Source organism: Neofelis nebulosa, chromosome 16, assembly GCF_028018385.1.
Source record: "Neofelis nebulosa isolate mNeoNeb1 chromosome 16, mNeoNeb1.pri, whole genome shotgun sequence".
Taxonomy (NCBI): Eukaryota; Metazoa; Chordata; class Mammalia; order Carnivora; family Felidae; genus Neofelis; species Neofelis nebulosa.
In genome coordinates this window covers 61928234-61941041 of record NC_080797.1, presented here as the reverse complement: position 1 = coordinate 61941041, position 12808 = coordinate 61928234, and the positions used below count along the sequence as shown (strand labels likewise).

General features: G+C 44.1%; 1 protein-coding gene across 5 annotated transcripts in view; it reads left to right on the top strand.

Annotated features, from left to right (window-relative positions):
* The window catches only part of SSH2 (slingshot protein phosphatase 2), a 264730-nt gene extending 252739 nt beyond the window's left edge, over positions 1-11991 (top strand). For all 5 annotated transcript variants that reach the window (XM_058704062.1, XM_058704059.1, XM_058704058.1 and 2 more), the window contains 2 exons: positions 1761-2595; positions 4994-11991. In XM_058704062.1, the coding sequence (XP_058560045.1) occupies positions 1761-2595; positions 4994-7039 (2881 nt within the window). In that variant the 3' untranslated portion in view covers positions 7040-11991. The remainder of the gene's footprint in view (positions 1-1760; positions 2596-4993) is intronic.
* Positions 11992-12808: the final 817 nt, after the last annotated feature.

The following is a 12808-nucleotide window of genomic DNA, read 5'->3' as shown; positions in this document are numbered from 1 at the left end:
CAGTTAGGTAATTCTTCATCAACTTGTAAGTCATGGAAACCACACCCCTAAATAAGAGACCTGTTTCCTGGACAGGTGATTCTGACCAGCCACAGGGCCATCACCTTTTTCTTTTTGGCTAGGGCTTTGGAAACTGCTCCCTTGTTACAGAATATGGTATCAACTAAAATTTCATCCCATCAGACCTTCTCTCTGTAAAATGAGCTAAAGGATGGATCTGTGTGTGTGATCTTCCTTTAGGCCACCTGCTTTTCCAGGTGTCACCTCAGCTTGATGGTTTTTATCCAGAGATCCTTATGGAAGAAGCCTATACTTTATGCATATCCTCTTCCATTCTGTTACCAACCTTTGTGGATTTATTAGCCTCATCTTTGATTTCTAATTCAAGAAAGATTACCACCCTCCTCACATTTCTACTTCAGTGATTAACTGTGAGCTCTTTATCCAAATTATGAGAACTTGGAATGAGCTCCAATAGAATATTTCTCTTTGTATTGTTTAGGTGCTATTTTGTTTTAGTTTCCCCCTCCCCAGTTATTAATGTTAAACATGCTCATTTTTAAATTTTAAAATTTATAGAAATACAGAGTAAAGACAGTAAAGCCCTCTCCAAAAGTATTCTGCCTTCCTTGAAAGAAACCCTGTTACCAATTTGATGATGTACCTCCAAATATTTTCCTGTACTTATTAACCTGGGAACTGACCATTCCAAATGTGGTCAGCATGCTCTTTCACTCATCTTGGACAACATTCTACTAAAGTACCTGTAGCATGTGGGTATATGGACTGTAATTCAAATAAATACTCTTTTTGAGGCACCTGGGTGGCTCAGTTGGTTGGGCATCCAACTTCAGCTCAGCTCATGATCTCATGGTTCATGGGTTTGAAACCTGCATCAGGCTCTGTGCTGACAGCTTGGAGCCCGGAGCCTGCTTCAGATTCTGTGTCTCCTTCTCTCCCTGCCCCTCCCTGGCTCGTACTCTGTCTCACTCTGTCTCTCTGTGTCTGTCTGTCTCTCTCTCTCTCTCTCTCTTAAAAAGTCTATCAATAAGTAAACATTAAAAAAAGTTTTTTTAATAAATCCTTTCTTTTTCGTGTCTGATCCTTTAGTACCATAGTATTACATAGTAAACATCTTTGTATCTTTGTGCACCTATAGTTGTATTTCTCCAAGAAAAATCCTTAAAAGAATTGATTGCTGGATAAAGGGTTAAATTTTGAGAGCTATTGTCAGATTGTACTCAAGATTGTATGTGAGAGGGCTTGTCTGGCTATGCCATCATCAACACTAGCTGTTAACCATTTTAGATCTTGTCAGTCTGATAGGTAAAAAATCAGATATCATATTGATTTTTGTTGTTTTGTTTTTGTATTTTGCTATTAGTTAAATAGAGCATCTTTTTTTAAACTTTATTTATTTATTTTGAGAGAGACAGATACAAGTTAGGGAGGGGCAGAGAGGGAGACAGAATCCCAAGCAAGTTCCAGGCTGTACACACAAACCTGACTTGGGGCCCGATCTCACAAACCATGAGACCATGACCTGAGCCAAAATCAAGAGTCGAATCCTCAACCAACTGAATCACCCAGGTGCCCCAAATTGAGCATCTTTACAAATGTTTATTGCCTACTTCTTCCACTGGGTATTAACAAAGCATTTTGCAGGTTAAGATTTAATATTATCTGGGAGCGATTTCCTGGGTGGGTGTTGGTTGATTTCACAAACCAGAGTGAGGCATTTCCTGTGTATGTCCCCACAGCAAACAGCGACATAACAAGCTCTGGAGATCTCATTCAGATAGCGACCTCTCAGACCACCACGAACCTATCTGCAAACCAGGGCTAGAACTCAACAAGAAGGAGATCACCACCTCAGCAGACCAGATTGCCGAGGTGAAGACCATGGAGAGTCACCCACCCATACCTCCCGTCTTTGTGGAACATGTTGTCCCACAAGATGAAAATCAGAAGGGCCTGTGTACCAAAGAAAGAATGATCTGCTTGGAGTTTACTTCTAGGGAATTTCATGCCGGACAGATTGAAGATGAATTAAACCTAAATGACATCAATGGATGCTCATCAGGGTGTTGTCTCAATGAATCAAAATTCCCTCTTGACAACTGCCATGCATCCAAAGCCTTAATCCAACCTGGACAGGCCCCAGAAATTGCCAACAAGTTCCCAGACTTAACAGTGGAAGATCTGGAGACAGATGCGCTGAAAACAGATGTGAACGTCCACTTACTGCCTCTGGAAGAATTGACATCTCGCCTGAAAGACCTTCCCATGTCCCCTGATCCTGAATCACCGAGCCCCCAACCCACTTGCCAGGCTGAAGTCTCAGATTTCAGTACAGATCGCATTGATTTTTTTAGCGCCCTAGAGAAGTTTGTAGAGCTTTCCCAAGAAACCCGGTCTCGATCTTTTTCTCACTCAAGGATGGAAGAACTGGGTGGAGGAAGGGGTGAGACCTGTCGACTTTCAGTGGTAGAAGTAACCCCTTCTGAAGTGACAGCTGACGACCAGAGAAGCAGCTCTTTGAGTAATACTCCCCATGCATCTGAAGAATCTTCAATAGATGAGGAACAGTCAAAGGTAAAAACTGTCTTTATAGTTTTCTACCTAATGAAGTTCTCTTTGAAGATAAAATAGTTGGGAGTCTGCTCTGTTCATTGTATTTTTGATGTTGCTAAAGATTTAGGAAGGCAGTACGGGAGAGACTCTATAGCCGAGACTTTCCTTAAAAATTTAGGATTAAAAATTTTTTTTAATCCATTGCCTTTTGAGAAACTTATCTTTCCAGATTTTTGGTGTTTTTAGAAGCACTTCTGAGAGGGGATGTGGGAAGAAGGGATTAGTCAAAATGAATGTCTTGCCTGCACAAGGAGAGGTCCCTTCCCTGATCCTCTGCAGTTCAGACCAGATCTCACCAATAATGAAGTGTCTGGGATAATGAGTAAGGCCTTTTTGTGGAGATGGATTTGTTTGGGAAATTCTTTCTGTCTCAGAAAATGCAAAGACTAGACATGTGTGAATAGTTGTTAGAGTAGGAACCAATGCTGAGTTCTTGATGATGATGTTATTAATAATGTTTCTGGATTGTTCCTCATCTCAGACCCTGTAGTATCCAAGACTTGGGGGATGGTTTGAGGAAATGATTGAGAGCAGACAGAATCCCTGGATTCTTCTCTGTAGCATATGAACTCTTAGGAGCCCAGGGAAAGAATTACTGTGTATCATCAATGCTAAGACTCACACTTATTCTCATTTTGACACTTCTGAAATTGGGATGCATCTTAAAAACAATAATGGTATCTTAGATCAATATAATACAGTAGTTGGGAAGTAAATGATGACAGATTTACTCTCACCTGCCAAATTTCACTTAATGGTTTCAGTGGGAGTGACTACATTTTGATATCTCCTGATATCTATCTACTTATATTTACCACCTTGTCCGTTACTCATCTTTTCTCTGTCTCAGCTATCCCAGGACATTCATTGCCTCTGCTGCTGTCTTCTCTCTACTGGGAAATCAGAATGCTTGAGCTCTCCTTTGGACCAGTGGGTGTAGCAGCTCCGACAGAAATAGCTTTTCTGCAAAGTCCCTAGTCATATGAGCGCTCTCCACAGCCCATGCACACACTGGGCTCACTGTGGCTTCTCTCCCAGTCTTGGCTAGTTTACCTCTGCCTAATGTCCCAGGAGATTTCTCCCAAAGGCATAACTGACCTTGTTAGTTTGTACTAGTTCTGACTTTCTTTTGAAGGAGAAAGACCAAAACAATTCGTACGGAAATATTATATGTTGAAGGCTAATAAAAATGTTAACAAAGCAGATTGATGGCTATCATGATGCCACTTTAAGAGATGTCCAATGGCCATTTCCAGATTTTGAAATCCTTATCTTCCCCCCCCACCATAGGACTTGATTTTGTGTTGGCCAGTTTTCTTTTGCCTTGTTCTAAATCCATCTAGGAATTGTAACTGGTAGAACAGTAAAATGTCAGAGAGTCACAGTTTCTAAGTTGCTCAGGCATATGGCTGCATAAGCCAAGTAAACCTCTCCCAGAAGGAGCCATGTCAAACTTGGAAATTGTGTGATCAGGTACAGAGTGCCCTCATGTGCTGGGATGCTACTGCCAGGAGGTGCAGGGGGAGGATCAGGAGGAAAGCTGGCAGGACAGAGGAGAGAAGGGAGCAGTGAGTCTCCAAATCAGGCATTAGATGATAACCTCATCCATCTCGCCCTATCACTGGGCATGTTGAAGGTGGCCACTGAGCCCTTGAATGGAACTCCTTTTCTTAAATAAGGTTAGAATCAAAGTGGAAGTTGAGGGGCGCCTGGGTGGGTCAGTCGGTTAAGTGTCTGACTTCGGCTTAGGTCATGATCTCATGGTGCATGAGTTCAAGCCCCGTGTTGGGCTCTGTGCTGACAGCTCAGAGCCTGGAGCCTGCTTCAGATTCTGTGTCTTCCTCTCTGCCCTCCCCCGCGCTCGCTAGCTCATGCTCTCTCTAAATAAATAAATAAATAAATAAATAAATAAATAAATAAATAAATAAATAAAAATATAAATATATATAAAAATCCAACTGGAAGTTGATAGGCCAGAAAAGAAAAATCTCATCTATCCCAATATGGCCTAAATCCTGAACGCTAATAATCTTAGGAAAGTAAGGATTATAGGAACCTCCAAGGCTATCTGCTGTTCATTTTTGGAACAAGATATTGGGTCAGAATTCTGTTTGAGTAAACAGAACAAAAGTTTAGTGGGCAGTGATTCAACCTGTAACTAATTTTGTATCTCTGTCTTTAATGAATCTGTTTTTTTCTTGTATGACAAAACAGATGGCCAGAGGACAGTCCCAGGCACTCTGTGATTTGTGTCCTCATAGCCAGAAGGTTCTCCTGGATTAGAAGATTAATAAGTACAACATCTGGCATTTTTAATTAGACTGCACTTTGCCATAACCATCTCACTGTTTCTCCCTAGGCAATCTCAGAGCTGGTCAGCCCAGATATCTTCATGCAATCTCACTCAGAAAATGCAATTTCAGTCAAAGAAATCGTCACTGAGATCGAATCCATCAGTCAAGGAGTTGGACAGATTCAACTGAAAGGAGACATCCTATCCAACCCATGCCATACACCAAAGAAGCACACCATCCATGAGCTGCCCCTGGAGAGGGCCCAGGCCCTAGAGAACAAACCTGGAAATCTGGAGCAGAATGAAGGTTCCTACACAGCCCAGCCTGAACTAGCCAAAGACTCAGGGAAGTGGGACCTAGAAGGCTGCCTGACTACACACTCATTCACCACAGAGTTGGAAGAAGAAGAACCAGCTGAGGAGGAACAAGAACTCTGGGGCCCAGGGATGCACCCGGGTGCCAAGTGGTGCCCTGGGTCTGTGAGGCGAGCCACCTTGGAGTTTGAAGAACGCTTGCGACAGGAGCAAGAGCACCATGGTGCTGCCCCTGGTTGTACCTCATTGTCCATCCGCAAGAATTCCAAGAATGAGTCTTCTGTGGCAGACCTAGCACCAAAAGGGAAGAGTGATGAAGCTACCCTAGAACATTCTTTTGTCCCCAAGGAACCAGAGATTAACAAGGGCAAAGGGAAATGCAGTGGGTCTGAGGCTGGCCTGCTGCCCCATTCCGAGCAAAATGCCATTGTTCCAGCACTAGAGCCGCTGGAGTTTCAAGAGTACCCAGGGTCAGATATTAGAACAAAGCTGGAAGGAGTCCTGAAGGATCTGAGGACTGTGGTTTCATGCCAGGGATCTGAGACACAGTCGGTCCCTCTTTCCCTTCCCAAGAAGATCGAAATCATTATGTCACCCAGTCACACTGGGCAAGGGGGTGAAAGAGCCACCAGCGAAAAGAGTGGGGAGCAAGGACTGAGGAGCGTGAAAAGGGAGAATTCCATCACCGTCCTCTGTACACTGGATGAAAATCTGAACAGGACTCTGGGCCCCGACCAGCCTGCTCTGCACCCCACACTGCTACCTCTGCCTCATTCTTCCTCTGCTGAGCACGACAGTCCCACCAACCTGACCTCTACCCTGAGCAGCCCTGAAGACTGGGACAACAGCCGGTCAGTGGCACTGGAGACAGGAACACCTTTTGTCAGTCACACAACCCATGTACCGTCTGCCAACTTGGATTACGCACATTCCCGGGCCGTAGTTCACCTGGAAGGCTTCACAGAGCAAAGCAGCACCACAGACAACGAGCCCTCTTTGGAGCAGGGCGGCTGGGAAGAAGGTCTGGACGGTGCACTCTCCAGTGGCAGTGAAGTGCCATATGAGGGCTCTCTGTTAAGGAGTGAAGACGTAAGCAAACTTGGTGATAATATTGGGGAGTTACAAGAAAAACTGGACCCATTACCTGCAGCCTGTCAACCCCCACATAGCTCTAGTAGTGACAGTATGAAGAGTGTCAGCCATAGCCTCAGTGTGGTGAAAGAGCGCACTAAAGACATCGAGTCCCGAGCGATCTGCCAGGCAGGACTCACCAAAACAGCCCAAATGCGGCATTCAGCTTCCCTTGCCAAGTTAGGTTACTTGGACCTCTGTAAAGACTGTTTATCAGATAGAGAGCCTGTCTCCTCTGAGCCCTCTCATCTCAAACTGCTTCAGCCCTTCATCAGAACAGACTCAGGCATGCATGCCATGGAGCCCCAGGAGTCCTCAGAAAACCCAGATGCCCCCCAGAACCTAGAGCCCACCAAGTATTTTATAGAGCAACTCAAAACAACAGAGTGTATCGCTCAGAGCAAGCCAGTGGAGAAGCCTATCGTACAGTATGCCAAAGAATTTGGTTACAGTCAGCAGTGTTTGCTCCCCAGGGCAGAACCCAAATTGACTAGTTCTGAAGGAGGCCTTCCTTTGCTACAACCCCAGGGACTTCAGCGTGCAGGCCCGGCTCCCGGGCTGGCTGTGGCGCCCCGTCAGCAGCACGGCAGAACTCACCCCCTTAGGAGACTGAAAAAAGCAAATGATAAAAAACGGACAACCAACCCCTTCTATAATACCATGTGATTCTGAGCCTACACATGTGACTTTCTAAAAGAAATGTTTGTAAAAGGGGCAGGTGTAATATGTAAAGAACATGCACTTTATTGGTTAATTTTATAATATTTTGGTCATTTTACTGTTCCTGGCGCATGCAGGGTTAGGGTTTTTTTCTCTGTGTATGTGTGCGTGAGAGATTGATTTGGACAGCAAGACCATTTTATCATTTTTTTATTTTTTGAAAAATCAAACCTCAAAAAATACTCATTTTCAAAGAGCACCTTTATCAAAGGCAAATTGCTGTTTTTCAATCAGCTCCCATCAGCTCCTCATTTTTGCCCTCTGAGAAAAAGCACTCTTGCTTGCTTGCTTGCTTGCTTGCTTGCTTGCTTGCTTGCTTGCTTGCTTGCTTGCAGAAGGAAGCAGATGGGGAGGGTGGGGAGGAAGCTGGGAATTGGAAATGCTCCTCTTCCCCTGGGCCTGTGTGATGATGGTTTGGTCTTCAGACCCAAAGCCTGAGATTGGGCCGAAGGGCAGCCACAAGTCTCTGAGCCTTGGGCCCCCGCCCACCAGGAATTCCCCAAGTTGGCAAATTCCACTGTGCTTTCGAAGGGGTCTTCCAGAATCCACTTCTTCTGGTATTCCAGAGTATATCATCACAGAAAGGCACAATAGTGGCTGGCTTTGTAAACTTAGCAAGCAAATAGGGTTTTTTCCCCCCAAACACATAATTTTTAAGTTCAAAGTGAACCCCAAATGAAACCCGAGGGGTCCTGTGTAGAGGAATGCATACGAGAAGGAGGAGGCGCAGTCTGGAGAGGCTGGGTCAGTGGGCTCCACGTAGGTGGTCATCCTGGCCCTCCCTGCCAGGAAATGCAAGATCCTTTCAACCAAAACGTAATAGGGACAGGTTTGAAAAACAGCAATTGAAAGTCAGTGTGTTCTTGTAAAATGAATACATTACATAGGATTTTAACACTTCCATTACTTGAATAATTCTGTGGGCCTTCTGAGTTTAATGGCCATATTTTCCAGTTTACTTTCCTCCTTCATGCTGTTTCTTCAATGCTGCCTTTTTTTTTTTTAATTTCATAGATGATATTTGAATTGTTACATTACCTATGTATAACCTCCATTGAATGCAAAGTTTTCTTACCAATGTTATCACTGTTAACACTTGACATGGGTTGTTGTTTTTTTTATTTTCCTGAAAGATTTGTCATTTCTCTAGCTTATACACAGTATTTATGTACATAATGTTGTCACTTTCTTACAGTGTTTTGTTGTTGATGTCGTAGGATCTTTTTGATTTATTCTTTTTAAAAAGAAGTAAAGCTGCAACTGGAGAAAACACACAGCACAGAAATAAAACTGATGGGTGTTGGTAGGAATCTGCAGAATATGTTGATGGTGGTTTTAATTGTTTAAATGGAGACTTCTAATCGCCAGCTCCTGCCAAATTATGTGTTAGTAACTTCCTCCTCAGAGAAACCCCTAAAGGCTCCCATTAGATCACAGTTTGACTGAAGTCTGATTTCTCTTTGAGACTGAAATCCCAGGGTAGGTTGTTTGCCAGTAGCTGAACCACAGCCAAGGAGTCTGTGAGTGTTACTGCTGGCCCAGGGTGGAAGCTTCTCATGTGGATTGGGCTGAAAGGTTGTGGGGAGCCCTCCCCCCTCCCCGCCAAGGGCAGGCACCCATTATGACTCCATTTAGGATGCTGTTGCTTTGCTGCTATTGTGGAGATCCTTAACACAGGAGCACTTGCCATAAACAAGCTTATTTCAGCTGCTTACAAGAAGCATTTAGCCTGGAATGAAACACCCTCTGCAGCTCATCAGAACTGAAGAGGTTTGCACATTTGCTTCTGTTGGCTCTGGTTGATGTCCACCTTGCTGAGAGATTGACCAAGTACAGAGTTGAGTTTTGGTTTTTTGGTTCATCACAGCACTGAGAGGAAAAGGTGGATACCTAGACTGTCAAGGGAATGTCAGAGGCTGGAGTTTGGTGGGGGCAGGTAGCAGGGTGACCTGCTACAGAGAGGTGGACTGAGGCTATTCACAGATGCTCCAGGGGAGCTGTGAATCCAGTCGCTGTGTGGAAGCCATGGTTGGGTCTGACATCGCTGCCAGGAGGTGGATTGGACAGAAGCCTCCCGCTCTAGTGTCTTTATGATGTAGTAATTTTGTGTACCTGTGCTGTCCCTAAATAGTTTCCTTACATGTTCACATGTATCATCCACATGGCTTTGTGGTTCCTGGATATTTAATATGTTATGAAGTGTTTTTTTAGGTGGTATGTACCAGTGTGAGGAGGCTTGCAAGACAGGGTTATGAATTTCCAGGGCTCATCCATCTAAACGGCCCTGTCTTGTTGAGGCACTTCCACCACCGCCATTATTGATGGAGAAAAGACAGAAAGTTGTGGTGGGGTGAGAGGTGAAGAGAGTGGTGCCCGCTCATTAACCCTTTGAAATGGTGACATCCCTCACATTAAGTACAAGCAGGATCAACAGTATTGCACTGTTCTCTCTACTCCCCTGCAGTCGAGTCGAACGCTCACTATCCCTGCATTAAGTAAGAACAAAGATGGGGAAGAGATCCTCTAATGCTGTGAAGATGACTTTTTAGAAAAGGAAAAGGAAATAGTCTTGCTCTGCCTTCCTTTTTTTTTTTTTAATCATTTAATTTACCTGCTTAAATAAACATCTTCTACACAGGGCCTGTAATTCAACCTTGCCACGGGGTTTTGCCAGCCCTCTCAAAACTCCCACAACTGAGTGTTCTTGTGTTATTTGCATAGCTGAGCGAGGTCCAGGGGAAGTACATGATGAGCACTCTCAAGGACTTCTCGGACTTTCTTGTCTTCAAACTTTCTGATAGTCTTGGGAGGCCTATTTCTCTTTTCCATTCATGGAAAACTCAGACCTGGAACAGCAGGTCTAGTAGATGGACAGGAGTAGGAAAAGTCTTGACTTCTTGCTCTCTTTATTTTGAAAGCCACCATAGTCTGGCTCTCAAGTTACTCTGGAGGAGAGAGTAAGTGTGTATGTGCGTGCACACGTGCAAATATAAAATAACATTTTGGTGCAGGGGGTAAAAGCCCCAGGAGCACACTTTAGAGCTGTAATCTGGAGGGTTACCTGGTCAGTAGGAAGGAGAGAAACCCCAACCCGTTCTGGATTTTTAGAAACACTTAGGAGTGGTATATACTATAGTAGAACTATAGTACTGTAGTGGAGTAATCATCATCTTATTTTGGTTGCCTTTCAGATTCTTAATGTTTGGGATCATTCTTAGCATCCCGGGCTCTTCAGGCTCTTTAGCATTTTCCTGATTCTATACCTTTATCCCAATTCTTTCTCATTTGGGGAACTACCAAGCACTCCAAGGACAGCCTGAGGAAGACAGCCCAGGCTCTGAGGTCCCCTCCTACTGAAAGGCCCCAGACAGTTACTTTTGGATAGACCTGAAGTTTCTGAGACATAGCAGCTCACAGAAATCTTCACCCGTTCCATCTGAGGATTTCAGTTTAAAGTGATCTAAGCATGTTTGGTAAAGGTGTTTTTGTGGGAGTTGTTTTCTTTTAAGAAAGCATTATGCAAAGAGGGTTACTTTTAAGGGCATTGAAAAATTTTTAAATAAAGCCATTCTTTGGCTCTTTTTGACAACTATTTGTGGATACTTTGTTTACATTGTGATAATTAAAACATGCATCATCTTGATAGCCACTCAGTATCCTCCTCCAGGCACCCAGCCCTGGCTGTCCTGTGAGTCCTCACACAAAGCAAGGCCAGAGTGGTCAGCCCACTGGTTGGTACATGGGGAGGACCTGGAGCTAATTTTTCCATCTGTGTCCCACACTCCTGTTTAACACTCTGTATGGAAATCGTCATTTCCTCAGTCAGTGATGGTGTGTCTTTCAGTGATGGTTATAACAGTGAATGGCTAGTGTCATTTTTGTCCAGTTTTGTTTTGCCTTTTTTTTTTTTTTTTTTTTTTTTTTTATGGTAGGTGAAATTGTAGCTCTTTCAGCACCAGTCCAACTTGAAAGTATCTTGGACCTTGTTTTCCCTTCCAGACTAAAAGGTCAAGGCATGTATTAGGCATAAATGTATTTGCTGCCTCAACTCCTCTAACACCCACATTAGGAAAAGCCTGCCACCAGAGCAGGAAGCTGCACACTCCTAACCCTGTCCCAGGGCTTTGGGGTTCCTTGATGCCATGGAGAGCTATTGCAAGGTGCTTCTGTACTTTTCCAGCCTGGAAGTGGAGGGTGACCGGGCCTGGCTCCTGCTATGAAAAGAAAACCAGCCTCACTTTCTCAGTGCCCCAGAGATCTAGGACAGGATTTCTAAACTGGAATCATCCCTCATTGGCTTCAAGATGCCTCAGAGGGTATATGACCAGCTGCCATCTGTGTCCTCACAGCGACACTGGTGGCAGTGTCCTCTACACATGCAGAGCTAATACCCAGGGCTTACTTCAAGCTGATGACCCAACCTGGAAACTGGGTAACTGGCCCTGAAATGATTCTCAATCAAGGCCCACAGGGAATTGTTTGGTTTTTATGTTTTATTGGATTTTGGTTTGCCTGGCATAGCTTGAGGTGCCTTTTTTTTTTTCTTTCTTTGTACTTTATTTTGTAGGACTTGTTTTAAATGTAGGAAATAAATCAAAAGACTCTCCCACTGACTGTTACCTTTGCCCCAGGCCAGTCCAAACTTTTGTGCTCACATTTTATTAAATAAAGCAGGTGCTCCCTGGAATCTCTGGGACCTTTCTGAGGCATTTGAAGCAGAATATAGAGTGGTCTCATCTCCTCCCTTAATCTTCCTGGTGGTTGGGATGTTCCACTTGTATTATAGGTTTTTTTTATTACTGATGTGCTCTGCTGTTTTTAAATGTGAACTTGTGCGCAAATGTGCAGATTCAATGTTATTGTTACAGATTAAATAAATTTTTATTTTGAAGATGAAATGTGTACTTGATCAACAAAAGTGGGGTGGTGCTGGAGCAGGTGAAGGGATTGGAAGAGAACACTGATGATAAACATGGAACGATTCTCACTGATCTCCATCATGCACATCCTTAACAGTTAGCTGAACTCAGTGGGGGGGGAGGGGGGGGGAGGGTGTGGATCTTAACTTTCTACCTCCCACAAAGTAAAGACTGGATGGGAAATAGAATCACTAAAGATTATTTCAGACATTGTGCCTCCAATCAAGTGACCAAGCGGGAACTTGGCCTGGTCACCTGAATGTTAGGAGAATGAATAAGCAAAGGAACCAAAAATTCCTCTGCCATGTGTGGTACAGAGCGTCTGCTCTGGGACAGCTGCTGTGACCTGCCCCATCAGGGACTAGATTTTCTGGGTGGCTGACCGCTGGACATTAGTGAGATAGAGCTCACAGACTTTGAGCACAAGCCACCTCAGCTCACTGAGTGGTTTCCAGAAATGAGGTGTGACTTTCTAACGAAGTACAAGCTCTTAACCCCTTCCTGCGATTAGAAGCATTGAATGTCAATAGTGGAAGAAGGGAGATGAGGTCAACTGGCAGTTCTCTAAAACAGGCAGGGTGTGGGAGGAGAGATTCTCCACTAATCCCACTCCTCCATAGACCGACCCTTCAGGAGCTATTTGGTGGTGCCAGTCATCATATACAAGGAAGCACTACTGTCTAGGGAAAGCTCAGTTTCCAAATTGCTAACAATGTACTGAAGTTTCCAGAGGAAACACTGCCTTGAACTAAGATGAAGTCTGCCTGCTGCTTTCTGAATTATCCAAATCAAGTAG